Source organism: Metarhizium brunneum, chromosome 4, assembly GCF_013426205.1.
Source record: "Metarhizium brunneum chromosome 4, complete sequence".
NCBI classification, from domain to species: domain Eukaryota; kingdom Fungi; phylum Ascomycota; class Sordariomycetes; order Hypocreales; family Clavicipitaceae; genus Metarhizium; species Metarhizium brunneum.
Window position 1 is genome coordinate 2,771,785 of NC_089425.1, and position 26,096 is coordinate 2,797,880.

Sequence of the window (26,096 nt, forward strand, 5' to 3'; positions counted from 1 at the left end):
AGTGATGCGTACTGAGTGTCTTGATGTGAGAAGTTGCACAACCTTTCCATGACAACAAATCATATAAAAGAAAAAAATATAAATCTCGTCCAGCGGATTCAGTTTCGGAACACAAAAATCATCCCTGAAAACTCCCACAGCTCCCCTTTAGCCCCTCTGCCTTCAATGTTAGGCTCCTACAACCCTCATCCTTCTTGGCACTGGTATAGATCATGTTTCCCGAATCCGTAGGGCATACTTTAAACGACGAATCTCTATTAACCACAACCAGCACGTCGCTACCACTCTGCTCCATGCCCCAAGAATCGTTGCTCGGAGTAGGATCGAGACACTGAAACACTTTATCGGGGTTGACAAAGCATGCGTTGTTGAAGGCGTCCCAGAGGATCTTATTGGGATCAGAGAGCTTGATGCAATACCAGCCCGTAGGCTGAGAGCCGCCTAGGTAAAGGAAGCCGGAGTTGGTTTCTTGCCGGACGATTTCACCAGTTGATGAGTCGTGAAGTGTAAAGCAGCATGTGTCGGGGCGGACATCATGCCGGGGAAGGGCGAGGCATGTTGTGGCTGGGACGAGGGCGAGTGCGAGGATATTAAGATGTAACATTTTTTTTATTCGGGCAAGAGATGTTATGGAGAATATATAGCTTTGTAATCAGCTGGAGCTTCTAGGATGGCGCAGTAGTAGAAAGTGGTATAAGTGGTGTTTTTCACGGATCTACAGGTGTGCAAGAGGGAACAGGGAATAATGGCCCTTTTTGTAATATTTTGTAGAATGGCCTGTGCCAAGTTTATTGTCTCGTGATTGCATGGAAAAACTTACAAGTCAATTTTGGTAACCTCGCCGCCCCGTCAGCAATGTGCATTATTTACTTCTTGTACACCGAAAACACTCATATGCCAACTGCCGTTGGTTGAATCGAACTTCCCATGGGGCGAGACGTGCATCCGGTCACGCCCAAAAGAGTAATGAGCCACTACGGAAATGACTTTGCAGAGTCCCGGCCTGTTCCTGGAGTTGAAGGGCTGCGGGCTCTAAGCGCCCGATAGCGATGTGCTTCCGTGATGTGGGCTGCAGGTGATGAGATGAGATGAAGGTCGCTCACGGTGAGTGGGCAGAAGACGGAAAGGACGCTACCGGCAGTTTGGAGAGGTGATGTCAACGGAGGGCATTACGGGCCAGAACGGAACGGCGCAAGGAGCCGTGACGCGAAGCACAGGCGATGACTTGTCGGTGCCTCAAGCGGACGATAGTTTTCCGACCAACGACGTGCGAGCTGGAAAGGTGGTGTGGTTTAGCTCCAGACAAGCCAACAGACGGCACTTGTGGAGAGGCGCATCTCGAGCATGATAGGCTGCGTGATGACGTCCAGGGTCCAAGTATGGTCATGACGGGAGTTGGGTCAGCACACCGATGGTTCTTGGCTGATCCTGCCTTGGTGTTGTGAATTGAGGCTGAGACTGAGACAGGCAGCAGACACGAGGGTCAGACAGAGCCGGCGTCAGCAAAGGGGATGCATTCTGCAGGAAAGCGGGGGATCAGAGCAACCTCTGGATATACATAGTACTAGTAGTAGCATGCGAGCATCTGCTGTTGCGTCGAGCCGATCGCCACGGGCCTCGTGGAGGCGTAGAGGAGTGGAGGAGGCAAAAGGCGAAAACCATGGACCGAGTCTCTTCTGAGCCTCTCCCAAGTCTCCCACTGGCTCCACTCCGGAGCAGCGTTTCTTCCATTCTTCGAATCGACAAGAACGCCGCGGCTTGCCGTCTCTAGTCTCCCAAGCCACCCCGCGATGATGCTGCCTCCTCTCACTGGCCGGCTCGGCCATTTCTCGCCCTTCTTTCTCACTTCAATGTTTGGCCGACGCTGGTTGTGCAACCCATTTTGACCAATTCGACCCCTGGCGACCTATTGATGTACTCCGTACATTGCAAAGCCCCGCTGCTTTAGCAACGACGGCAAACAGTTCGAGTCGAGTCGAGTCGTCGTCGGAACAATACCACATCAGTGTCGGCCGAGCCACCCATTTTAATACAACCAACTCAACTTGCTGTTCCACGCTGACGTCTCGTCCTTTGACCACTATTTGGCTCAGTTAGATCGCGCCAATCTCGGCTCTGCTTCTGCCTGCCATCTGGGCGTGCCCGTCACAGCCTCACGCTGTACCCTCTTCCCAACATGGCAATGCCAAATGACGTGTGGGACGAAATCTCCCAGGACATTCCCTCCGCCTCAGATCCTTTTATTCAGCAGTACATGGCTGGCCGTGAAAACCTCATCAATCAAGAAAAGACGTCGCGCTCGGATACTTCCTTTAGAAAGTCGCTCTCGCCAATCGCCAAAAGGGCCTGCACCATCGTCGACCGAATCCGCAGCCATGAGCACAAGACCGTCTGGACGCCAGATGTGGAAGAGCACATGGCCCAGACCAGCCATGAGTGCATCTTTCCTGGCATGATGTTCATGTTTGCCAAGGACCGTATGGAGAGTACCAACCTGTGGAAAATTGTCAGAAAGATGCCCAAAGGATGTCTCTTGCATTCCCACATGGATGCCATGGTCAACTTTGACTATCTCCTTGACGTGCTGCTCGGTACCCCTGGAATACACATGTCAAGCGACAGGCCGCTCAGGGGCAAGGATGCACTGGAAAATGCTGCCATGAACTTCCGGTACAAGTCAAGTGAGAGGACTGACGGCTCGCTTTGGGAAGCGTCTTACAAGCCCCAAACTTTCATCCTGCTCACCAAGGCGGCGGATGAATTTCCTGATGGCGGACGCCAAGGATTTCTCCGCTGGTTGAAAAGCCGCTGCACATTGTCAACGACCGACAGCCACGAGCATCATCACGGCATCGATGCCATATGGCGAAAGTTTGCGAAATGCTTCATTGTCGTCGCCACCATCATCCACTATGAGCCCATCTTCCGCGCTTTTCTGCGGCGTTTGATGAGCCAGCTGAAGTCGGACGGAGTAAACTGGGTTGAGCTCAGGTATGTGCCGCAATCCTACTTGTAATATGCCGCCATTGAGACCTTGTGTGTGTGTTAATCTCTTGTTGTAGGTTTACCTGGCCGCTAGATTATTGTCGTGACCGCCAGGAAGAGCCGGAGCAGGATTACAGCCACATGTTCAAGGTCATTGAAGAAGAGGTCGCCAGGTTCAAAGCCTCCCCAGAAGGGGAAGGGTTCTGGGGTTTGACGACCATTTGGACGACGCTGCGAAGTATCGATACAAGACCCCTAATCGAAAATATGGATCACTGCATCACAACTAAAATGGAGTTTCCGCACCTCATTGCTGGATATGATTTGGTTGGACCAGAGGATCTTGGAAAACCCCTCGTGGATGTGCTACCAGAGCTATTTTGGTTTCGAAAACAATGCGCCCAGGAAGGGATCAATATTCCCTTCTTCTTCCACGCCGGCGAAACCCTGGGGGACGGCAACAGCACCGATTCTAACCTGTTTGATGCCATCCTGCTCGGAACAAGACGCATTGGCCACGCGTACAGCTTATACAAACATCCGTTGTTGATTGACATGGTCAAGGATAAACGCATTCTCGTTGAATCATGCCCGATTTCAAACGAAGTGCTCCGTCTCTGCGGCTCCGTGCTCGCACACCCCTTGCCCGCGCTGCTAGCTCGCGGAGTAGCATGCTGCCTTTGCAACGACGACCCGGCCATGCTCGGCCAGGACACAGCCGGCATGTCGCACGACTTTTGGCAGGCTCTCCAGGGCTGGGATAATCTTGGGCTCGCTGGCCTGGGAAGTCTGGCGGAGAACAGTGTGAGGTGGGCCGCCTTTGAAGATCAAGAAGCCGCGGCGTGGGCAAACGACATTCGCCAAGCAAGCCTAGGCAGCGGCATCAAGGCGGAGCGGCTGAAACAGTGGCAAGTTGAGTGGGAGCAGTTTTGTCTATGGATCGTGACTGAATTCGGTGACGAGTTCGACCCGGAAGGAGAGACTACAGGAGCGGCTGAAGCTGAAGCACAGGCATCATAATTATACATGTGCTTGCGTTTTGTAGTTTTGCACAAAAATATGCCCGCGGAGGAACTTGCCGTGTGTTGGGCGGCGTTTTCGGACAAGAACCGCGAGAAGAATAAATAAATAAGTAAATAAAATAATCAAGTCGTACTGCCTCAACGCAGTGTCACTCTCACAGAAGCCGGCTGCACAGCGCATGGCATTAGTTGGGTATGACAGCGGAGGAAACGCACGCTGATCAAACCATGTCAAGCTGAAGGAAGAGCTCAGCCGTCAAGACTAGCCGCCGCCGCCGCTATATAGTAGATGACAAATAAAAGATGGAAAACGAGGCCAGCCGGACGGGCCAGAAAAAGTGAATCGACAGAGCCTCTGCATTTTGGGCGTCTTGTCTAGAGAAGCCCAGCAGACTTACATTACATGTCTGGTAGGCACTGCGCCGGTCCGTTGGCAAGAGACTGGATGAGTGCATGAACATCCAAGTAGGTGGCCCGTTTGGGCGACGGCAGGAACCTTAATGCGCATCCCAGCGCCATGTGCCGCGTTGGTTGCATTTGGCGCGTGCCGGGCCGTATCGTTTATGTAGTCAAAGGAACAAGATTGAACAATGCAAGTGCTCGGACACGGCGGCCATGATCAATGCGCTGCGGGCGTCGATGGTGCACACAATAGTGGGCTGGCAGCACATGAAACCGTGCGTGCTTGTCAATACAACAAACAGCCGTTGACGTTGCCCAGGACGGCAAGATATTGATTTGACATGTATTGACATCTGGCACTGGCACTGGCACTAGCCGCCGTTGGTGGCATTCATGGCCAAATACTCCGTATACGTCAATCAATCCATCTTTCATCCTTGTTTCATGTTTTATGTTTGTCGTCTCCCCGCCGGCGTATTGTTGCGTGGGACACGTCAGTCATTCTACCGAATTACTCCGTAAACATCAAATTGTCACCTGGTGGAAGGAGCAACTGCCCGCTGCCTGTCAATGCTCTCCACCCCGATCACCTCCCGCCCCGACACGTCAATGTATGTTGTGTAAGTTGCCTTGGAGTTACTACCTTCCCGCTCTCGCCCGCACCTCCCTTGTCTCCCCTGTTTGAGCAAGAGCATCCGAGGAAAAAAATGGGGTATTTTTCACTATCACATCCGAACCGAATCCATGGAGAAAAAAAAAAAAAAAGAGCCCGAGATTAAACGCCGTCGCCAAATGCCTTTCCCAAATGCTTGTCCATCCGCTCGAGCCTGTTGCCATTTTCTTGCCCCCAAATGATGCCCAAAGGCCCCAACCCCGGAGCCCAAAGCATCGATTCGCCCGTCTTCTCCCCTTGTTTTCTCGCCGTTGCGTGCCACAGCCAGAGAGGACTGGACAAATGCCCACGCCCGGCTCCCGCTCTTGAATGTTGAATGTTTGATGGCCCCGTCATAAGGACTGCCAGACGTTTGTGAGCCACCGCAACAGGGTCATGGGCTGTACATCCCCCTGGCCACTCTTTTCCAAGGCGTCATTCAGCGAGGCCCGTGAAAAATCATAGCGTCCGTTTGTCGTGGCAATGAGGCGCTGGTAATATGCAACTTTATCTCCGTCGCCGGCCTGGACAAAGTAAGCCAGGTATGACTGGAGCTCGGAGCTTTGCCGCATGTGATGATCAAAGGCCACTGACCAGGAGCAGTTAGTATTTCCTTTTTTTTTTTTTTTTGGGTAATCGTGCCCTTGCTCCAACTCTGACCTGGGGACACCTTACCGTTCCTGACGCGACTGCATGTCCCGACAACGTCTCGGACAGACATTCTGTCCCCCCGCATGGTGAATTCGTGTGGCCAGTTTCGAGGTCCCAAGTCTATGGCCGCTACTATGAAGCGCACCACGTCGTAGACCGATGTTAAGCACACCCTTACTGTGTGCCCCTTAGAGTTTTCGGCCGCATATTCTGCTGTTGCATGGTTGATGTCGAGGAGATAATCTCCCACCGCCGAAACGCCGCTGCCGTACCCAATGTTTAGGTACCCGAGGCCGTAGGGGTGAAATCGCTCCATAAAGATGCCACACGCAAAGACGGTATATTTCATGCGCGACGCACTCTCCCATTGTTTCAGCAGAGCGATTGCTTGCGTCGACCCGCGGTCCAACGGGTCGTTGTGCGATGGTCGCCGGCTCAAACTCCCCTCAAACTCCGACGGTACGAAGACACGCACGCGAGCACGTCCTGCCGCGTTGATGAGGCTGAGCTGCTCCGTCCCCGATATAGTCGATATGGCCAGATCCACGCCTTGAAGAGCAAAGGTCAGCTTGTCGTGATCACTGTAGTCGACAACATGGAGTTGGACGTCGAGCTGGCCGAATTCGGGTCTTGCCTATGCCACATTAACATGGTAACCTGAGCGCCCGAGATGAGGTTGGGCAAACCAACAGATCGTGATAAAACGACAACGTTGTAAGCGTTGGCTGCCTGTGAAAGCTGCAGCGCCAGCAGGTATCCGAGTCCACCTCCACCTGCGACGGCAATGCGCATCATATTTGGTGCAAGCCGCTGGCCGCCGCGGGCCAAATGCTCTTCTTCGCGTCTCTCCTCTCGGTAGGCCGGTCTTCGAAAGCCTGCATGAAGCAAGTGCTAAGTTGAGTGGATTTGGCTCTGATAACCAAACACTTGGCGCACATGTGCGTATATATATACTACCAGGCCGTGGAAGGGGGGGGAGCCTTGTCCTTCCGCGTCATTGACGTTACATCCGCAATGCAGCAAAACAGACAGCTAGGCAATTACCGACAAATGCAGGAAGTGGAAGGAGGTCCAGAGTCGGATTCGAACGTCTGTGGCCTCCACCATAGAACCACACATGTTTGATACAGATACAGGCTTGAGGGACACACAGTCACACACACCACCACCAACTCAGGCGCCACGCGGGAATGTAATGCCTTTTTCTCGGTTGCCCATTCTGACAAGGCAGCGATTCGTTGCGGCTCGGCTTACCGGAAGCTCAGCATACCAGGTCAGCCAGGGACCGCTCGTCGGCTCTTGTCTCTACAATACCAGTCCGCATGCTCTCCAACATTGCTCAGGTGGCTACGGGGGGCCAGCGTGGTCTTAGGGCGCCTATAGCAACTGCGGGAAGAGTCTCGAGCTAGCTGGGATCCTCACATTACAACCTTGCTGAATGCCCGGATGGCTTCAAATGGTCCTGGACTGCGAAACATACATCGGCCGGTGGGGCGTTGCTATCGGCCGTAGGCACAGCGGGCCGATGTGGGCAAAGGAGAGGGAGGGATGGGCATGGGCATGGTTTCCAAGGACATTCTTCGCAATGGGGACTGGCGGCTTTGCTCCATGTCGCCCGATGGCCCAGATGAAGCCATCAGAGCTGCCGGCAACTGTCATTGTGTCAAAGGCTCCGAGGGCCCTATTCCGCACACTATCCGGCGGCAGTGGCCGCGTGGGCGTCCAGGGGCACGGACGGTCGTGGCCTTGGGCCATGGCTGGCGCTGGCCTAGACCAGCTTTCATCCAACACCACGCGGTAGAACAAGCACCCGTGGCGCAATATTCAGTCAATTAAGTGGGATATGGCGGGGTAGCCCGGCCTTCTCTATCTCCTCTCCTCCCTGGACAGGACAGATTGTATGCACCAGGCCAATGGCATTGGCCTCGTGAGTTACGTAGCGGACGATCCCCGCGCGTCCTTCTACTGGCTGAAGCGTGGTGGTTCGATCTTGGGACTGGAGATCCGAACAGGACGTCAGCACATCGAGGCGTCGGCGACCAAAGCTTCCAGAGCTGCTTTACCGAAGCTCGTTTAAGCAAGCAGCAGTTGGCCAGTACTCTGTACTCTGTCCCTCCCCGGGCAGAAGCACCGGACAGGACCCGGGCTAGCTTTAGTCACTTAGTGTCCGTTGCGGAAGAAAAATACTGGAAACCGGTGAGGCGGACGAAAGAGGTGCGTATTCCGTGCTGCAGCGAGTAATCTCAAGCCAGCCAATTACGATGCCGCGCCCGGTAACTCAACAATGCAGAGTGGTCAGACTTGAGCAAGGGCCCAAGGATAGGACAGCGAGGCTGAAATGCACAAAAGGCCCTCCATCATGCCTTACATGTTTCAATCTCTCGTGACCGGGTTTAGAATCCGAGAGGCGTGAAGGTTCGGCTCCGACCATATTCTACCCTTACTAAGACGACACCGAACCGTAACTTGTTTGGGGCGTCTTCTGTTGCCCCGGAAAAGCACAGGGTGTCTAGCAGCTTATGGCTTGTGTAAGCCCCCGTATCTTGGCTTGCCAACCACGCGCTGGTGGCTCGATCTTGGCGTGATCGAAAGGGTGGTGGTAGTAGCGGTGGGTAGAGAATTTCAACTCGTGGTCCGAGGTCAACCAGGCGAGCCGTGCTCTTCCCATCTCTCTCCATGTCGCGGCCCCGACAACCTCATTTCGCAAACCGTGTCCGAAAGGCTTCACACTCCCTACTTCGTACGCAACCAGACCTCCCAGCAACCCAACTTCGAAAGCGCAAGACGCCGGTTCACCAAACGAGCGGGTGGCGATTTAGCACCGCGCTAGGGAGTGCATGGTGCATGCAAATCAGATTTCCGGGAACGAACGAACGAACGACGAAGCTCATCAAGCAACAGGGTCCGCACGAGGAGCGTTGGGGGCCAAATATGTCCACTCCTCGCCAATAACCCGAGGCTGAGCCCGGCATGCGCCGCCTTGTAGGGCTGACGATCGACTGAAAAGGGCAAAGTAAGCACAGTCGAGTGGTTTGCAGCTTGGCCACCATGGATAAAAGGGGCGCAGGGTGTTACAGCCATGCCTGTACAGAGTACGGAGCAGCCAAAATTGTGCCAGAAGAAGCTGTGCCAAAAAAGTTGCCGTGGCCGGTGACCAAATGTGGATTGTGCCGGATATGCCGCCTGCTGAGCAATTTGTGTCTTTCTTTTCGAAGCTCCGGAAGATGCCTATTTCAGCCAAAACGTGGCATGCCATGTCAGATGCACTATGAAATGCAACCATTGACGGGACCAACCGCCAAGTCGTGTTGGTAGGATGATGCAGAAAACGGCCCCGGGTCCCGACACACTGGTTCAACAGACACGTGTTTGTGTTGGGACCGGGGTTGTACGCATGTGTCTTTTCCTCTTTTGTCCTTGATCTGATACGAGATGTGCGTGGGGAATGCCTGTGTTTCAAAGTTTATTCATGCCAATGGTTTTCTTGTTGGTGTAGGTCTACTCCGTAGTATATCTGAACAACCCTAGCTCCTATTCTTAGGGTTGGATTTCTCAGCCTGAGATCAAGGCAGACAGATTGTTGGTTGTCCGCTCCAGCCCACACCCCGCATCCGTAAAAGTCAATGTACTGACTGTATTTTCCCGAAGGCACGTCATCTTATGCCTGTAGGGCCGTATCTTCTCTAGCCGCACCGCTGCCCTTCTTCCAGCTCTCGGTGTGGTCCACCTGATCCCTGACGCGGCTCTTCTGCCCAGGCATCCCCCAGCCGCCGCCACCTGGTGTGCATACGATGATCCGATCGCCAGCCTTCATCGCCGCGCTGTTCTTGGCACCCATGTTGATGTAGCGTTCTTCGTACTCGGCTTCCTCGGTCTCGTCGTTGGAATGCGGTTCCCGGAACTGCTTGAGCGACTTCTCCCAGTTTGTCTTTTCGACGTTGCGAACCCACAGGTTCAGTCCGCACTCGCCGTCCTCTCCGCCATTCATGCCATACGGGTGGTATACGCGCCGTTCGCTGAGGATGGATACCTGCAGGGGAATCCGGAATTCGATATCCCGGATGACGCCGTCGCCGCCACGGTGCTGGCCGTTGCCCCCCGAACCCTTGCGAATTGAAAACTCGCGCAATAGCACAGGATATCTGCGCTCGAAAATCTCCGAGTCTGTGATTCGGGTATTCGTCATGTGAACGTGAACGCCAGATGTGCCGACCCAGTCGGGGCCGGCGCCGCTCCCCCCCGCAATAGTCTCGTAGTATCCGAAGCCCCGTACGGCCTTTAACCCGGACACGTTGCCGCCGAATCCAAACGTAAGGTTGTTGCAGCAGCCTTGGCTGGCAGCGCAAGCCTCAAACGCTTTGAAGATAACGTCTGTGATGCGCTGGCTGGTAAGCACGTTGCCGCCTACGACGGCCGCGCCGGGGGCGGGGGACAGGATGGATTTTGGCGGGATGTTGACGTTGATGGGGCGGAGGCAGCCTTGGTTCAGGGGGATGTCTTCGGATATTAGGCACCTGAGACAGTATATGATGGCGCTGTAGGTGATGGCTTGCGGGGCATTGACATTGCCGTATACCTGGGGTCCTGTGCCTGCAAAGTCAAAGTCGGCGCTGCCTTTGTCCGGGTCGATAGTAATCTTGAGCCTGATGGGCGTTCCTTCGTCCATGTAGTCGACAGCCTCAAGATTTTTGCCTTTGAATCGTTTGTGGATGTCCTTGAGGAGGTTGCGAACGCAGAGCTCGGCGTTCCTTTGAATATTGACCATGTAGAACTGGACGGTGGGTTCTCCATACTCTTTAATGAGGCTTTCGATGAGGGAAATTCCCTTTTGGTTGGCTGATACTTGGGCCCTGAGGTCGTTGATGTTGTCAGCAAGTGTCCGGGTGCCGCTACAGCCGGGATGCTGGGCTGGCTCGTCGTAAAAGAGCTCGATGACTCTCTTCTCATCAAATTTACCGCCGCTAACGAGCTTTTCGCTGATAATGGAAGCACCCTCCTGGTATAGTTCGCGGGAGTGAGGGGGCATGCTGCCGGCTGTGATGCCTCCAATATCGGCGTGATGTGCGCGGGATGCCGCGTAAAAGAGGATGTTTTTGCCGGTCTCGTCGAAGGCGGGCATAATCAAGGTGACATCTGGGAGATGTGTGCCTCCATATGAAGGATGGTTGGAAATAATAACGTCCCCCTTTTCGAGCCTGCCTTTCCAGATCTCGGCTTGTCGCCGGACACAGGTTGACATGGAGCCGAGATGAACGGGTAGATGGGGCGCGTTTGCGACGAGTCCGCCTGTAGAGTCGAAGATGGCGCAGGAGAAGTCGAGGCGTTCTTTAACATTGGTGCTGACACTGGTCTTCTGCAGGGCCCGGCCCATCTGTTCGGCAATGGCCATGAATCTGTGGCCAAAGATACTTAGCATGATGGGGTCGACTTCCCGGTCAGTGTTTTCTCGGTGGTATCTATAGTACACTGTTAGCCTCTTCCTGTAGATTAGATGTTTTGGGAGGTGGAAGTGGCACCGCACCCTTCCTCTTTGCCCCCTCCTTTCTCATTGTCCAAGATGACGTGAGTTTCCGTGACCAGCGCATTTGTTTTGGGCGGTACCACAATGGTCTGCGTACCATCCGCGAGCATAGCTGGACCCTTTATGACGTCCCCGACATCCAGACTCTCCAACTTGTATACAGGGGTCTGCTTTCGTCCACCCTCAAAATACACTTCTTTTGTGCTCCTCTTTTTATCTTCCGCTACGTCCTGGCGTTTGATGGTCTTCAGCTGCTGATCAACTGTCTTTTCTTTGTGACGGAAACTCTTGCCGATGCCACGGACTCGAACATCATCAATAATTATGTCTCTGTCATCCAAGGTAAATCCGAATTCGTATCTGTGGTGCCTGACAAATGCTTGACCAAACTGCCAACCTTTGTCATTGAAAAGCTGCTTGGCTTCCTCGTCAGTGGGCTTGACAATCATCAGAGCAGATTCAGTACCCCTGTATCGCATATTGAGATATTCTTCGAAAACAATCTCATTATCACTGAAGCCCTGGTCTTTTAGAGAGGCTCGGGATTTTGCCTTCAGTTTCTCCATTTTCGCTTGTAGTTCGCTGACAGTCTTCCCGTCATCTTGCCAGACGGCAGAATCAGGCTCTTGGCGCTCGTCGACTACATCCGCGAGAGCCATGCCGTAAGCTGAGAGGACCGAGGAATAGCGATGCACGAGAATTTGACTGATTCCCAAGGAATCAGCTATGGCAACAGCATGCTGGCCACCAGCACCGCCAAATGTTGCCAGACGGTGCTTTGATGAGTCGTGGCCCTTGGCTTCCGTAATAGACCGAATCGGTCTTGTCATGGTTTCATTGGCAACTGTCAGAAATCCGTACGCTACTTCATCGATGCTTAAACTTTTCCCAGTTTCTCGGTTCACCTGGTCTGTAAGTCCCTGAAGAACCTTCCTGCTTGCCTCTGGATCCAAACCTTGGTCCTCATTCTTTCCAAAAATCTTCGGAAAGAACTCGGGCAGCAAACGACCGAGGTGTAGGTTGGCGTCAGTTACAGTGGCGGGACCACCTTTACGGTAGCAAGCCGGACCAGGGTGAGCACCTGCAGACTCTGGCCCGACTACAAAGAGTCCATTGCGAAAGAACAGTCTTGATCCGCCCCCAGCTGCCACGGTGTTGATATCCAACTGAGGCGACTGAATTGTTACGCCTGCTGTGGTAGTCTCAAATACGTGCTCATACCGGCCTTCGCCATAACGTGAAACATCCGTACTTGTCCCTCCCTAAAACAAAAAAGGTCAGTACCATTGATTGCTACCAACTCAAAGTAAAAGCTTTACCATGTCAAACCCGATTACGGGTATCTTTGTATGTTCGTCATACGATGTTATAGCGTAACCAACAACACCTCCAGCTGGCCCAGATAGAATTGCTTTCAACCCGGTGAACTTATCAACATCAACCAGACCGCCGTCTGACTGCATGAACTCGCATCTGGCGCCCTTGGAGCCCTTTTCTTCTTTGACGCTTTGTGTTCCCAATCCACCTTCGAACCCTTCTTGGAAGCCGTCGATGTATCGCCTTATGGCAGGCGTTAAATAAGCATCTGCGCAAACAGAAGTAGCTCTCGAGACGAGCTTCACCATGGGCATCAGCTCATGACTTAATGAAATATGTTTGAATCCGATATCCTTGGCGATGCGGCCAACTTGAGCTTCGTGGCTCGGGAACGTATATCCATGCATCAAGCAGACAGCAATGCTTCTAATACCCTCATCGTACACCTCCTGTAGCTTCTGGCGGACTTCGCCATCCTCAGCCCTCTTGAGAATACGAACAGTCTCGCCAGATGTGCCTCGGATAAGCGACTGTCCTTCTGTACCGGTTCCAACGTGGGCTTCTGTTTCAGTGACTTTGCGATCTGGGTCTTCCGTGTAGTCTTCCAACGTCACACGCTCATCAATTTCAATAACCTTTTCGTACAGCACATCAGGCTTCTTGATTGCCAAATCAAAGATCTTGGGCCTCGACTGGTTTCCAATGACCAAGCAATCTCTGAACCCCTTTGTGACAACCATAGCAATTTTCTCTCCTTTTCGTTCCAACAAGGCATTTGTAGCGACAGTTGTCCCCATACGGATGGAGTCAATCTTTGACGTATCCAGGGGTTCACCACGAGGAATGTCTCGCCTAAGAAAATGGCTCATGATGCGCCGGATGCCTTCGAGCGGGGCATCTTTATAATTCGCCGGATCCTCAGAGAGAAGTTTGATGATGATTTCTTCGCCGTTTTGTTCTCCAACACAATCCGTAAAAGTCCCTCCGCGGTCAATAGCAATACGCACACCGCGCTCCTTGGTAGGGCCAGTCATTTTTCTGGTTTGAGAGATATGTCAGCCGAGGCTGAAGGATATCTGGATGACGATGTGGAGAAGATGCGAAGAGACACAAATGAAGGAGGTAGTGAGGTCCTGTCCTATGGCGGAGAATTCTAGGCGGCTGCTGAAGCGGTTGAGAGGAGGAAAAGGAAGGCGTATGGGCGCAAGGATTTGACAGTGAGATATTATCAGCTTCTCGCGTCACGACAGGTTATAAATCAACCAAGTCACAGAGGCGTAAAAGCACCTGGATTCGGTGGTGGGGAATGAGGATGGCGGGGTTGGTCCTCCGCGCGCTCATTCAAGGCGGCAAGATGTGGTGGACTGCGACCGACCAGTCCGATCAATGGGTCAATGAATGGTCCATGGCTAGCCGTGAAAGTCTCCTAGCTCGTGTTCATAGGCATAGGCGACGTTGAATGATATCGTGGCATTGTGGTCGAGCCAGCTCAAGACACGACTGAAATCAGTCGCACAGGGCGCGACGTTTGTCAAGGTGCGGAGTAAAATATTTCGAAATTAGGTCTGGTAGAATGCTCCTTCCTTCCACTTCAACCAGCACCTACCTAGTACCTACTCACGACTCACGTACCTACGCACGTGCCTACCAAGATGTATGTACATCTCGACTTGCATGCTCGATGGAGGGTGCATTTTAAGTCGACATCAAGATCAAAAATGAGGCATGGGCCACATCACGCCCTTACTTTTTTTTTTTTTTTTTTTTGGCTTTGATAAAACCAGTGGGCGCACTGCATACAACCGGGCTGTCAACGATTGTTCTCGACTCCCTCATCTGCACCAAGGGCGGCGTAATATGTGAGGGAGGTCGACAGCCATGCAGCCATGACGCTAACTCTCAATAGAAGAGGCCGCCATATATGACTTTACCAGTACCGAAGAAGCTCCCATTGTGCTTCTATTCCCGTCGCGGCCTTTGCCTCAGCCTCCATGTCCACACCTTAGGCGTGGGTTGTGAGGCGTGATGACGAATATGGCTCCCGTCCTCGCCTACATTTCAGATCCATCATCAAGAGAGAAAACGCGATTCAGGCCTTTATTCCAAGGAAACACCGAGAGAAATTTTTAATGGAAAAGACGAAAATATTCAACTCCAAGAACAGAGAAGACCTTTTGTAGGAGTCTGGCAAGTGCCGCAGATAGACTAACCAAAGCGATCTTGGGCATATGTATTGCTCAGAGATGGGGGTTATGGCGCAAACTTCAACATGTCGTCAGACCATAGAGGACGGCTCACACAACTAGTACCTTATCCCACCTAGCTTTGGAGCCCACAGTCGCGATTTGACAAGGCACACGATGCCATCGGCACATATCCTTGTCACCCGATTTGCATGGCTCTTTCTCGGGGATGCTCGGCTTTTCCGCCAACCCCTTTCTTTTATTATTTTCCGTTTCTTTACAAAGAAAGAAATACGCCTTGAATATTTGACTACAACTGGCAGCTAAAACGCGGCAGCAGCAACCTGCACGCCACGTAACATAGGCAGGCTGTGCATTGATGAGTGGGCGCAACAGCTATTTCTGGCCTGCCAAGAGACGCCATGGCCAATGCCAGTGACGTGCCACTATGCAACGATTCATGGAAATCTGATGAAGCTCCCCAGAATCTTTGATGCCAGGCGACGGCACGGGAGGGAAACTTGATGTCAAGACTGCTTCGGTGTCCGGTACCAGCCAGGGCCCTGGTCCAGCATGGTCATTTACATGTTTGCGCGTCATCAAAAGTGGCGGATGTGGCTGCGCGCGGATTGTTGGCTTCGGGTCTGCCCAGACAGGTCACACCACCACTCTGTTGGAAATGACCTCATTCGATGCACTCTGCAACCGATTGGCACCTTTGGGGGATTCTTCCAGGGCGAAGCCAGCGTTTTGTTTTTAAGTGATTGGTGGAGAACCCTTGAGGCGCACGCGTACCTTGACTTGCCAATACCGATGCCAAGTTTCGTGTGCTTTGGATACCCAACTCGCCTCGTCCGGATGCTTGCACATAATCAGTTTGTCATGCCCTCTGGGTGCGTTGTCGAACAGGGGGTCAAAAGCCGGCTTGATGAGGATCAGCCATGGTGTCTGGGGAACCCATCATGTCAATCCCAGTGCATTTTTATAACCCCTGGTTCAGGATGCGTATGTAATGCGCGTCACATTTTCCAGTTGGTCTTGGAGATAAAAGGCCCTGCTTCCCCTGCCATGGTTTCCCAACACCAAAAGGCTAATATAAGAAGGCAAACCGAATCGCAGCCCACTCTTTGGCATCACAGGTATCTAAGCGCGTGCTGCCTTATCCGCCACTTACTTTTTTTTCATATCTTTATCTGCCAGCAACTTTAAATCACCATGGCTCTTGATCGCCTTGTCAGTCTCATTCTCAGATCGGCCGAGCTTGTCTTCGCCGCCATCGTCGCTGGTGTTACTGGAGATTACCTGCACAAGTCCCACGCCAGTGCGTGGGACCAAGGAAGATTCATTTACACCGTAGTCGTCGCAGGCATATCTATATTCCTGGCATTGATATGGCTATTCCCATTCTCTAGCACCTTCACCCACTCGCCGGTGGACATCTTCATCAGCATTCTTTGGTGGGTTGCCTTTGGCTTGCTGGCCAATGTAAGTATACTTTTGTCGCCGCTTCATGAGTGGTTGGCTAACATATGCAGCTGCTGGGATCTTCCTGCGGTGCTTGGTTCAACTGGGACAACGTCTCGCCCCGGGGCGACCAGTGCGGCAGATTCAAAGCCAACCTTGCCTTTTCGTTCCTTTCTGCCATCCTCTGGCTCGCATCTGCCCTTATTGGCATCTTTTGGATGCGAAAGCAGGAACGCCGTGCTCGCGCCGAGACGGCTCCTCACCGACGCCGTTGGTATCGCCGCAGCCACGTCTAGAGGATCCAACTCCTCTGATGCTCGATACGCGCGAGAGGCCTTTTGGTCTACGGGCCAGCGCTTGCCAATATATTATTCACTTGGGAGGAATAGGTTGGACAAATGTAAAGCAATGTCGTAAAGGAACGTCTACGAAGCGACGATGGTTTTTTTTTTCTGTGGTCAAGGGTCCTATTATTTGTGGCTGAACGTGGAATTGGCTTCGCGATACCCAGATGTTTGCTGGTTTAATAATGTCGATGATGATGAATTGGTGGACCTGCTGGTTTGAAGCGAGTGGCATTGCCATTGCACCTAGGGTTAGCAACTAATACGAGTCAATCTTTTGGTATATTAAACTGAATTCTCATTGCCCTATGAAAATCGCGGCTAGTGATAACTGAAGCTTCCGAGCGTTTCGCACACAGTTCTCGCCGCACGCAACGCTTCAAAATAAGCCATGATGCTACTCTACTCTCGGCCACTAGCCAGCAAACGGTCTAGGGTCAATGGACTGCATGTGAATTCTAATAGTTCCTGCAACGGCGGCTAAGGAGGGCATGTCACCTTGAGCACGTTGCGGATCGGGGAGATCGAGATGCGGGCAACTATCTTCCAAGGCGAGTTTTGCAAATGCCGTCATTTTGCTGTCGGATTCAGCACTGCCATGTCGTTCTAGGCCATCGACTGCAGTAGCCATGCAAGTGTTCAATGTTCTCGTCTGGACAGACACTCACCAGCCACACTAAATGAATCTATGATGCCATTGCGTAGCACTTGTTGGCTTCGGTGTTCCGTATTCTTGTGCCACCACCGCCACAGCCCTGTCTGCACGTCCCATTGATCGTCTCGTCGTCAGATTGTCTGCCCCCTCGTTGCGTCATTCCAGCTACATGCCACCTACACTGCACCGCGCCAAAGCTGCATGCCCACCATGCATCCATGGCTTTGGCCAAGCCGACCGTCTAGCGGCGACCCCAATTTGACCCGTTCACGTCAACTGGTCCTTTGAGTCCGGCGCCATTGTCGGCTCCCCCACCACAACCAAGCTTTCCATAGCGGAGACAAGTGTCCGGAGTTGAGGAGCTTGTTTATCGACCTGCCAAGTTCCAACGTCACAGGAGGGTCGTTATGACGCTTACAATATATGATGCACCACGGTCCCCCACTTTAATGAGGCTGGTGATGGGGTTTGATGGGATATCGTGTAAGGCGACAAGCCAATGGTTGTTTGAGCATGATCTCACCCGAACGAGGCTTCGTAACCGCCATGTGGTTTGGGCGAAAAGCAGGCCTGGCCATGGTGTTGCTTACCCCAGGGTCCTATGACGAAAGGGCTCAAAGATCAGGTAAGTCGTGATCCGTCATGGAGATTGCCATCGATGGATGCTAATGATTTCATCGTGCAAGAATCGAAAAGGGTAACGCCTCACACTTGTGTCTGGTTTCCGTCATCTATATAAACATGCGATTGGGACTTCCCACAACATCGTTTCTGAGACACTCAACCATACAAACAGTCGCCTATACACACAAGGCATCTATACTCATAAAAATACCCCATACACTTACTCAGACACCCCATCCAACACCAAACATCTCAAAGACTATCAGCCATCATGTCTTCCATCGTCAACAAAGTCAAAGAGGTTCTTCATTCCGACAAGGACAAAACCACACGCCATGAGGGAACTCACTCCTCAACACATCCCACCACCACTGGCACTCACACCACCAGTGCCGCTGAGCCTCGCATCCATGATACCACCACCACCACCACCGGCCCAGTAGGCGGCACCACTGGAACTCACGACACCTCCTTGGCCGGCTCAGACAACTACACTTATGGTTCCGGAGCCAACCGTGGCGCCTCCGGCCCGGCCTCCAAGACTGATGGTCCTCACAACTCCAATCTCCTGAACAAGGCCGATCCTCGTGTCGACTCGGACCGCGACCACAGCAAGAACTTGGGCATGAACCCACAGGGCACTGCTACAACTGGCACCACCGCCGGAACTGGTATCGGTGGCACTCAGCATCACAGTGGTGTCGCTGGCACTACTGCTCTTGGTGGTGACCGTACTACTGGCCCGGCTACGCGCACAGATGGCCCTCATCAGTCCAACTTGGCGAACAAGGCTGATCCCCGTGTCGACTCTGACCGTGATCACAGCCGCAACTTGGGCATGAACCCTCATGGCACTGCTACTACCGGCACCACTGGTGGTCTTGGCTCTGCAGGTACTACTGGCGCCGCCATCGGTACCACGGGCTTGAACCGTGGCTCTGATGGCCCTGCCACCCGCACTGATGGTCCTCACGAGTCCAACTTGGCGAACAAGGCCGATCCCCGTGTTGACTCTGACCGAGACCACAGCCGTAACCTGGGAGCCAACCCTCATGGGACTGCTACTACTGGCACCACTGGCACCACTGGCACCACTGGCTCTCTCGGAACCCACACCGGTGCTCACGGCACTCACGCTGGCATCGCTGGTACCACTGGCACTGGTGACAATGCTGCTTTCTTCTCCAGTGGCACAGGTGGTGCTACTGGCATCAATTGTGGCACCGACGGCCCAGCTAGTCGCACTGATGGCCCCCACGAGTCTAACTTGGCGAACAAGGCCGATCCCCGTGTTGACTCTGACCGAGACCACAGCCGTAACCTGGGAGCCAACCCTCATGGAACTGCCACTACTGGCACCGCTGGCACCACTGGCTCGTACGGAACTCACACCGGTACTCACGGCACTCACGCTGGCACTACTGGCACGCACGTTGGCACCGCTGGAACCACCACCGGCACTTATGGCACTCATGGCACTCACGGCACTCACGCTGGTACTACTGGCACGCACGTTGGCACCGCTGGAACCACCACCGGCACTCACGGCACTCACGGCACTCACGCTGGCACCACCGGCGCCGGGCCAGGACCAGCCCCGAACACTGCCGGTCCTCACAAGTCCGACTTGCTGAACAAAGCTGATCCTCGTGTCGACAGCGATCTTGACGGCAGCAAGACCTTCGGCGGCAACAAGACGTACGCGCAGCCTTAAAGAGTGGGTTCTAACTCATCTCATTGATTTCTCCCAACTCTATATGAAGCAAAATATCTAACAAGCTTTTGCAGGAGCGAGGCTATGGGCCACAAGGATCCTACAGACGCAGCGCAGGTTCCCCCTTCAGTATTGCAGAAGCACATTGGCGCCCCGACTGTGGAACATGATCATGCGAAGCACGATCATACCAAGAGACACAGCGTGTCACACCAGGAAGAATATCGTGGTTTGTAAGGATGGTTCTTTTATAGTCGGGGAATAATGATTTTACGAGTTGTAATGTACTAGTATGATTATTGAATGAATTGATATATTTCCGAGCTATCTAGTTTCGTTATTCCTCTTGCCAGTCGTGACTTGTATCCACATTGTAGAAAGGAGCTTTATTACTCACTCACGTTGTCTGAGGAATGGATATTTATTTTTGAATTAGTAACGGATAGTAATAGAGCTTCTTCCCACAGCGTAAATGTAGGCCGTGAACATGAAACTGTGGCTGCGATTTAACCAAGTAATGCTCGTTACTAATAAACTAAGACCCTGAAATATTGACTCGGTTTCGGTACAATACTGAAAAGTCAACAGACTTAACTTCATACTTCTCATTAGTTATTGACATCTTTGTCTTTAGACAAAGTGGGTCGCTGCGCATTATCTCAGCATTGACTCTTGCACCCCACCCAACTTGGGTACTTACCCTATGACACCGGACTTCTTCAAGTGATATTACAGCCTCACCCAACGGGCAGTCACTCATCGTCGGGCATCCGTCAACCTCGAAGCTCCTCCCATACTCACCATGCCTCCCTCATGATGGCACCTTCAATTGCCCAGACGCTGTGGGACGCCCGTATCCCGCTACACGTCACGCACGCCTCATCACCCGCCGCCCCGTTCATCACCAGCGTCCCACGCTTCTCCTACCTCGCACTCCTGCTCCCCCGACTCTCCGCCTTCTTCGGCTCGGCGTGCTCGAGTTTTCACTTTGAAGATGTCCAGCTGAGGAATCTGGCAGTAGGCCTCTTGGTGGACTTGTACCAGCCCACGCTGCCGTTTCGGCTGGTCGTCGGTGACGGAGTAGGGTGGGATATCGGGGACACCTTTTTGAACTGTGTCAAGGAGGTAGACGACGCGCCACCCACATATTCCCCCCCCCAAGTTACGGAGAGAAGGACGAGGGAATTGCTAATGGTTCAAACATGTAGGCAGACTTTGTTCGCAACGGCAACGCGAACCAAATCATGAAAATGTCCAAGGAGCACACCACCCAGCTGTGGAACGCAGTCATCGACAATGACCACGGGTTATTCGCCAAGGTCAATACGAGGCTGTTGAATGCGCCTACCAGCCTGAAGCACGTTCCCGTGCGGGTGTACATCCCCTCTGCGCCGGAGCACCAGGACCCGGCTGTGTCTGGGGACGCCGGCTCCTTCAGGATCGTGCAGTCCCTCGTGCCGGCGGCAAGTGCTGACCGCAGGCCAAAGCTGCTGGGCCAGGCGCTCAAGGACATGATGCCGAAATTGTTCCCGAGCAGTAGGGACCCCGTGTTGGCCGGGGTGGTTATGCATGGCGCCGGTGTGCCTTTTGATGCGCCCTTGGCGGATCTCATGCGGGAGGCGGCGTATCCTGACGGTTGGCTTTGCTTGGTGGTGACTGTTTAGATGGGAATCGACATGGCATGGTATTTGGGAAGCAGGCGTTGGGTTTTTTTTCTTCATTCTTTCACTTCATAGCGCTTGCGTTCTTGAAAACAGGCAGGCATCTGTAGATGGGGGTAAATATAATTCGTCTACTCCGTAATCAAATACACTACCGGCTTGTGCCAGTAAATGTTATCTGTCTACCCATCAAACTTCTATACGCATTGTCCACGGCTTTTCTTTTCCTCCTTCTCGTCTCTTCATCCTCGTCAATGTCTTCTGTCTCATCAATGTCCTCCGGTCCCGGAATCTGCGGCATCCACGCACGAATCTGGCCGTCCAGGTGAGCACTGTAAATCGCACCAACCGAGTTCCCGCCCCCCATGACGGTTCCGATCTGTCCAGGCCCTCCCCCCGCTCCTCGCCATACAATCGTTGTTGTTCTGTTCCTGCCCAACTCTCCGCCCCGAGGACCTACAGGGTTGGTGGAACCAGGGCTGCGCAACCTTGTAATTACATTCCCATCATGCAGGTCAAGCAGCAATATCTCCTGATCGTTTGGCCAAATCAGAATCTCCTTGCTATTTGAGAGGCCCGACGATGTGACAACCATGGTAGCAGTCTTGGCATGCCGATTCTGAATCAAGGCTCCAAAACTCGCAAGAGTATTTGCTCCCGTGCCCGCATCCCAGACTCGGATCTTACGGTCCAACCCTGCCGACACAATGTACTTGGCATCGTCTGTCCATTGTAACCCGTTCACGGCCTCATCGTGCGCCTGGGCAGATGTCCGAAAGTGCGGCATACTACTCCAGTCCTGGTCCAAGGCTGTCGCGTGCCGAAACCGGTGAAGAACACCCAATGAATCTTCTTGGTCGAGCTGTGCAATGACACCGCCGGCACGCCGGATGTCCCAGACGCGCACTTTGCCGTCGGCATGACCACTGGCGAGGATGTGCTCGTGTCGCGGGCTCCATGATGTGCAGAGGACAGGGCCGCCGTGGGCAACGAGTGCCTGGACTGCGGATCCGGATTTGAGGTCGACCAGACGCACGTTGGAGTGTTGCGTTGCGCAGGAAACAAGGAGGTGGTCTGCTATGGGGCTCATGGCGTGAGAATATATGGTGGCATTGAGATGGAAGTCTGCGGTGAGCGCGGAGCGTTGCGTTGCCCAGAGTTTGAGGGACTTGTCGTAGGAGCTTGACAGGAAGGCGTCTGGGTCGAAGGGGTAGAACGCCAGATGCGTGATGCCGTGACTGTGGCCATTCACCTTCTTCCCGCCGGTAGAACGAGCAATTGTGCTCACCGGACGGAAGACATGTCGTTGGTTGGGGGTCGGTGCCTCGTCAAGATCCCATATCTTGATGGAACCTTCTGAGCCACCAGACACGAGAATGCGCCCGTCGAATTTTTCGAGCGCAAGACCGCTTACACCGGCTCCATGAGCGCGAACACTGCGTGCTCGCTCTTCCGTCTCTTCGAGATGCGTTTGAGATGCTATTTCGCCGTTGAAGCGGTGTTGTGGTGCTGGGGCGAAGCTACGGAGGAGGTCTGCGTTCACTGACTCGGAGAGGTCATCGGGACTATGGTCACCCGTTTCACGGGACAGGAGGCGGGCCTGCATTCATCGAGGAGACACGCGGGACGACGCGTAAGCGGAAGTTACACGCGAGTGAGGACCGAGACGTATCAGTGTTTGCAGTGCGATTATGCTTTTGTTGTCGTTGAAGTTGATGATACTTTGCCCTGTGATGTCAGACACCCAATAGGTCCGCATTGAGACGACGTGGGGCCCCACATTGCCCCACGTCTTTTCAACCTCATCCCGAAACCTTCACAAATTTCCGACTTGAATCATCACTTCTCTCTTGTGGCATGAGTGCAACAATTCTCTCTGGGTCCAACAACGACATCTATGCGGGACAATGACAGTCAGGCGGACGCACCCACGCGCCAAAATTTCCAGGGAACCCAACTCTTGATGAGTCGTTGCGAACAATCGTCTTGCCACCACAGTACCTATTCCCGCTTTTTAAGCCTGCAGCAGTTTCACTATGGACACCTATGCAGAGGACAAAGAGCACCCCTCAATCACAGCCGAAGAAGATAATGCTCAAGATTCTGGCCTCTCTGACGCGGGAAAGCCGATCTTGCCTCGCCGCCGCTTGGCAACCCTCTACGACGCCGTTGCAGGTAAATTACCACCACACCGCGGGAAAAAAAAAACATGAAAATGCAACCGAGAGCCAACCCTTCATCACGTGAGATTAACATGATGCAGGAAGGGTTACCAAAGACACGGCTCTCAGAAATGAGATATCAGATCAGAAAAACTCACATGGGCACTCCCACCAACGGCAGGAACGGCAACGCAAAGTTACCAGGCACTCTACTCGTGGCACATCAATAGCCCCCCATGAAGTACTTTTCCGGCGCAAAGACGCGCCGGAGCGGTACGCTGAGCACGATGTGTACAATGCGCACGAGAGAGATCTGCCTCGTGGCGGGAGGGACATTCTCCCCCACAGCGATCTTCTCAAGTCGGTCCACGCGTACTCTAGCAAGTTCTACGGGGCCATGGAACGAAGGAGGAACGAGGTGAATCGGGAAACAGAAGTCGGCGGCGGCGCTACTGGTGGACGTAGCGTCGACGAGCGGAGCATGGACGAGACCGCTCTGCTCGCCTTTGGGATCCTGCTCGAAGAAGCCAGCAGGGAGGTCCTTGGTCAACGGGGTGATTTGGTATTTACAGAGGGTGTTGTTGGGCCGGACGGTTCAAGCGGAGATGAAGTGGCGCAGCGTACAGAGTCTACGGTTGGTTACCGAGTCGTCGAGTCGTCGTTGAGAACGGCAACTAACAGCTCTGTCACCGGAAGGAGATTGGCAAAGAGGAGGAGATTGGCAAACTCCAACGATTGACCAACACTTGCAATACTATTATGACTCGTCGGCGGGGAAATTCTCCTTCCGTGCTTCTCGTTAGTTTTTTTTTATAGCGTCCAATGAGAAAATGAGGGGCATAATTACGGAGCATGTTGGTTGTATTTTTCTTTATAACTCTATTCGCTACGGAGTACAGCTGTCTAATTTTACGGGACACGACATGGCGTTTGGTTTCAAGTTATTCTGACGGAATGTCGATCTAGCCGCCTTCATTTGTGAGCAGGTGAAGAACAGGGATAGAGTTTGGCTCCATATTGTTTCCCTAGAGAAACAGTTACGTAGTAGATTCGTTATCCCAAGGGTGAATGTGTTGGACATTATAACCTAGAGCGTACTCCGTAATGAGTATCCGTATACTGAGCAATGAAATCCAGAAATTTTGACAACGTCGAGCGCCATCATGACACATGCTGCACTGGGCGGCAGCCGATTGCGCCTCTGGAGCATGGGCAGGTTGCCAACCAGACACATCTGTACTAGTACAAAGAGGTTTGGGAACAAAGACTTGGAACATGGCCACGATTCGTATCAACAGACCAGCAGTTGGTCCGAACACCAATAAGCTGGAACACCTAGCCGCCATCGTGATGTGGGAACCACGAGATGGCTTTGGCGATCGAGGCTACGGAGTACTCCAAATGGCTCATTTGTTTTTAAATTTGTCTCTTTTACGGAGAATAGTTTGTTTGTTTCACACGCCGTGCACAAGGACGTTGTCGCCACATCAGGAGACGGAGGCTTGCTCACCTGCAGAAGTGGAGGTTGAAATAGGATCACGCATCAGGTGTCAATAAAAAGGCAGAAAGAGTCTGGTCCTTGGCCCTACAAGTCGGTTAATGAACAGGGTATCTGGTGTATGAAATGTGTGTCAGAAGATGCACTGGGCGGCGAGCTGCTGACCGGACCAACGCATTGTTGGCTCGAAAATGGAGCCACAGACGCCCAATACAGTACAGTATACGGAGTATATGCATTGTAACATAAAAACAGACTGACCGACGTAGCAGAATCAGTCCATGCCTGCCATGTAATTGCCAAGGAGGACTCCGTACCTCGCTGAGGGGAGTGCTATTGGGCACTCATCGGACTCCAGGCCGGGACTTCAATCTAGAACTTTTCTGGCCCTTTTTGATCGCGAGGGTGTGGAGGCGGGGGAGGGTTCGGCGTGCCATGTATCGATACATGAACTATTGTGTTTTTGAAAAGAAAAAAGTTTTTCCCCCTCTCGATCATAGTACAAAGAGGACCTTGTCATGGACGTTTCGATAGTTGAGCGACATTGGATGGGGGTGCTCGCAGTCGACGCGCGGTTCGGCCATGGATCTTACCACCGCCACCACTCTTTTGTAACTGCGGCACAAACGCAACCTTGTATCACCACATTGTACTCCGTACATTGTAAATATGGACAACTCCGTTAGCCATGCCTTTTTGAAATGGGAAAAAACAGATTGAGGTTCTTACCCCGGCCGTTCTGGTGCTCCCAGGTAATCTGCTACGTGCGCGACAGGGCTTGCATGGGATAGTCGTACAAATGCGTGAGTTACGGATATATTACACAGGTGCGTGTTCTGCGCGGCGTCGCCCAATGGCTGGACGGGGAAACCGCCTCCAGCTGAAAGGCCCTGGCGACACCGACCGGAAGAGCGCAGCGCACCGATTTTGAGGTGACCGATTCGCACGAGATCTGACGGACACAGAGATCGCTCAGATATCGGCCAGCCGACCAGTCACCTGACCAATGTCAGCCCTCAACGGCGTTTTAGATTTGCCTAGTCTGACATACAGGCATGCAAAACGCAAGCCGGACAAGGCTTCACGTCTCTACCCGACATGGACATTTCTTCCAAGGCCCCTAGGCCCCTGTTAGAGGTGCGTTCCGGCTCTTGTTGCGAGAACTGGCAAGCGACGGCAACGCCATCATATGTTATTCGTCTCGATACGCCTCTTTTTTTTGTTGGCCATGTCGCATTGAG

At 53.1% G+C, this 26,096-nt stretch overlaps 9 protein-coding genes across 9 annotated transcripts; 5 read left to right on the forward strand and 4 right to left on the reverse strand.

Annotated features, from left to right (window-relative positions):
• Positions 1 to 118: 118 nt before the first annotated feature.
• G6M90_00g075150 (uncharacterized protein) lies at positions 119 to 604 on the reverse strand (the record flags this gene model as incomplete). Its single annotated transcript, XM_014690095.1, has 1 exon — positions 119 to 604. The coding sequence occupies one exon, from the start codon at positions 602 to 604 to the stop codon at positions 119 to 121; it is 486 nt and encodes a 161-aa protein (XP_014545581.1).
• A 1,572-nt stretch (positions 605 to 2,176) lies between these two features.
• On the forward strand, positions 2,177 to 4,005 carry ADA2_2 (Adenosine deaminase 2; the record flags this gene model as incomplete). Its single annotated transcript, XM_014690094.1, has 2 exons — positions 2,177 to 2,991; positions 3,063 to 4,005. 2 exons carry the CDS (start codon positions 2,177 to 2,179, stop codon positions 4,003 to 4,005), a joined length of 1,758 nt encoding a protein of 585 aa, XP_014545580.1.
• A 1,409-nt stretch (positions 4,006 to 5,414) lies between these two features.
• Positions 5,415 to 7,467, reverse strand: BOA1 (Oxidoreductase BOA1; the record flags this gene model as incomplete). Its single annotated transcript, XM_014690093.2, has 4 exons — positions 5,415 to 5,650; positions 5,737 to 6,346; positions 6,403 to 6,577; positions 7,193 to 7,467. 4 exons carry the CDS (start codon positions 7,465 to 7,467, stop codon positions 5,415 to 5,417), a joined length of 1,296 nt encoding a protein of 431 aa, XP_014545579.2.
• Positions 7,468 to 9,370: 1,903 nt separating this feature from the next.
• G6M90_00g075180 (uncharacterized protein) lies at positions 9,371 to 13,584 on the reverse strand (the record flags this gene model as incomplete). Its single annotated transcript, XM_014690092.1, has 3 exons — positions 9,371 to 11,168; positions 11,234 to 12,495; positions 12,553 to 13,584. 3 exons carry the CDS (start codon positions 13,582 to 13,584, stop codon positions 9,371 to 9,373), a joined length of 4,092 nt encoding a protein of 1,363 aa, XP_014545578.1.
• Positions 13,585 to 15,948: 2,364 nt separating this feature from the next.
• G6M90_00g075190 (uncharacterized protein) lies at positions 15,949 to 16,493 on the forward strand (the record flags this gene model as incomplete). The annotated part of the gene is made up of 2 exons (XM_014690091.1): positions 15,949 to 16,218; positions 16,269 to 16,493. 2 exons carry the CDS (start codon positions 15,949 to 15,951, stop codon positions 16,491 to 16,493), a joined length of 495 nt encoding a protein of 164 aa, XP_014545577.1.
• A 1,598-nt stretch (positions 16,494 to 18,091) lies between these two features.
• G6M90_00g075200 (uncharacterized protein) lies at positions 18,092 to 19,771 on the forward strand (the record flags this gene model as incomplete). Its single annotated transcript, XM_014690090.1, has 2 exons — positions 18,092 to 19,518; positions 19,609 to 19,771. The coding sequence occupies 2 exons, from the start codon at positions 18,092 to 18,094 to the stop codon at positions 19,769 to 19,771; spliced, it is 1,590 nt and encodes a 529-aa protein (XP_014545576.1).
• A 579-nt stretch (positions 19,772 to 20,350) lies between these two features.
• ATG5 (Autophagy-related protein 5) lies at positions 20,351 to 21,198 on the forward strand (the record flags this gene model as incomplete). Its single annotated transcript, XM_014690089.1, has 2 exons — positions 20,351 to 20,659; positions 20,743 to 21,198. The coding sequence occupies 2 exons, from the start codon at positions 20,351 to 20,353 to the stop codon at positions 21,196 to 21,198; spliced, it is 765 nt and encodes a 254-aa protein (XP_014545575.1).
• A 148-nt stretch (positions 21,199 to 21,346) lies between these two features.
• ckn1 (DNA excision repair protein ckn1) lies at positions 21,347 to 22,801 on the reverse strand (the record flags this gene model as incomplete). Its single annotated transcript, XM_014690088.1, has 1 exon — positions 21,347 to 22,801. One exon carries the CDS (start codon positions 22,799 to 22,801, stop codon positions 21,347 to 21,349), a length of 1,455 nt encoding a protein of 484 aa, XP_014545574.1.
• A 430-nt stretch (positions 22,802 to 23,231) lies between these two features.
• On the forward strand, positions 23,232 to 24,096 carry G6M90_00g075230 (uncharacterized protein; the record flags this gene model as incomplete). Its single annotated transcript, XM_014690087.1, has 2 exons — positions 23,232 to 23,370; positions 23,459 to 24,096. The coding sequence occupies 2 exons, from the start codon at positions 23,232 to 23,234 to the stop codon at positions 24,094 to 24,096; spliced, it is 777 nt and encodes a 258-aa protein (XP_014545573.1).
• Positions 24,097 to 26,096: the final 2,000 nt, after the last annotated feature.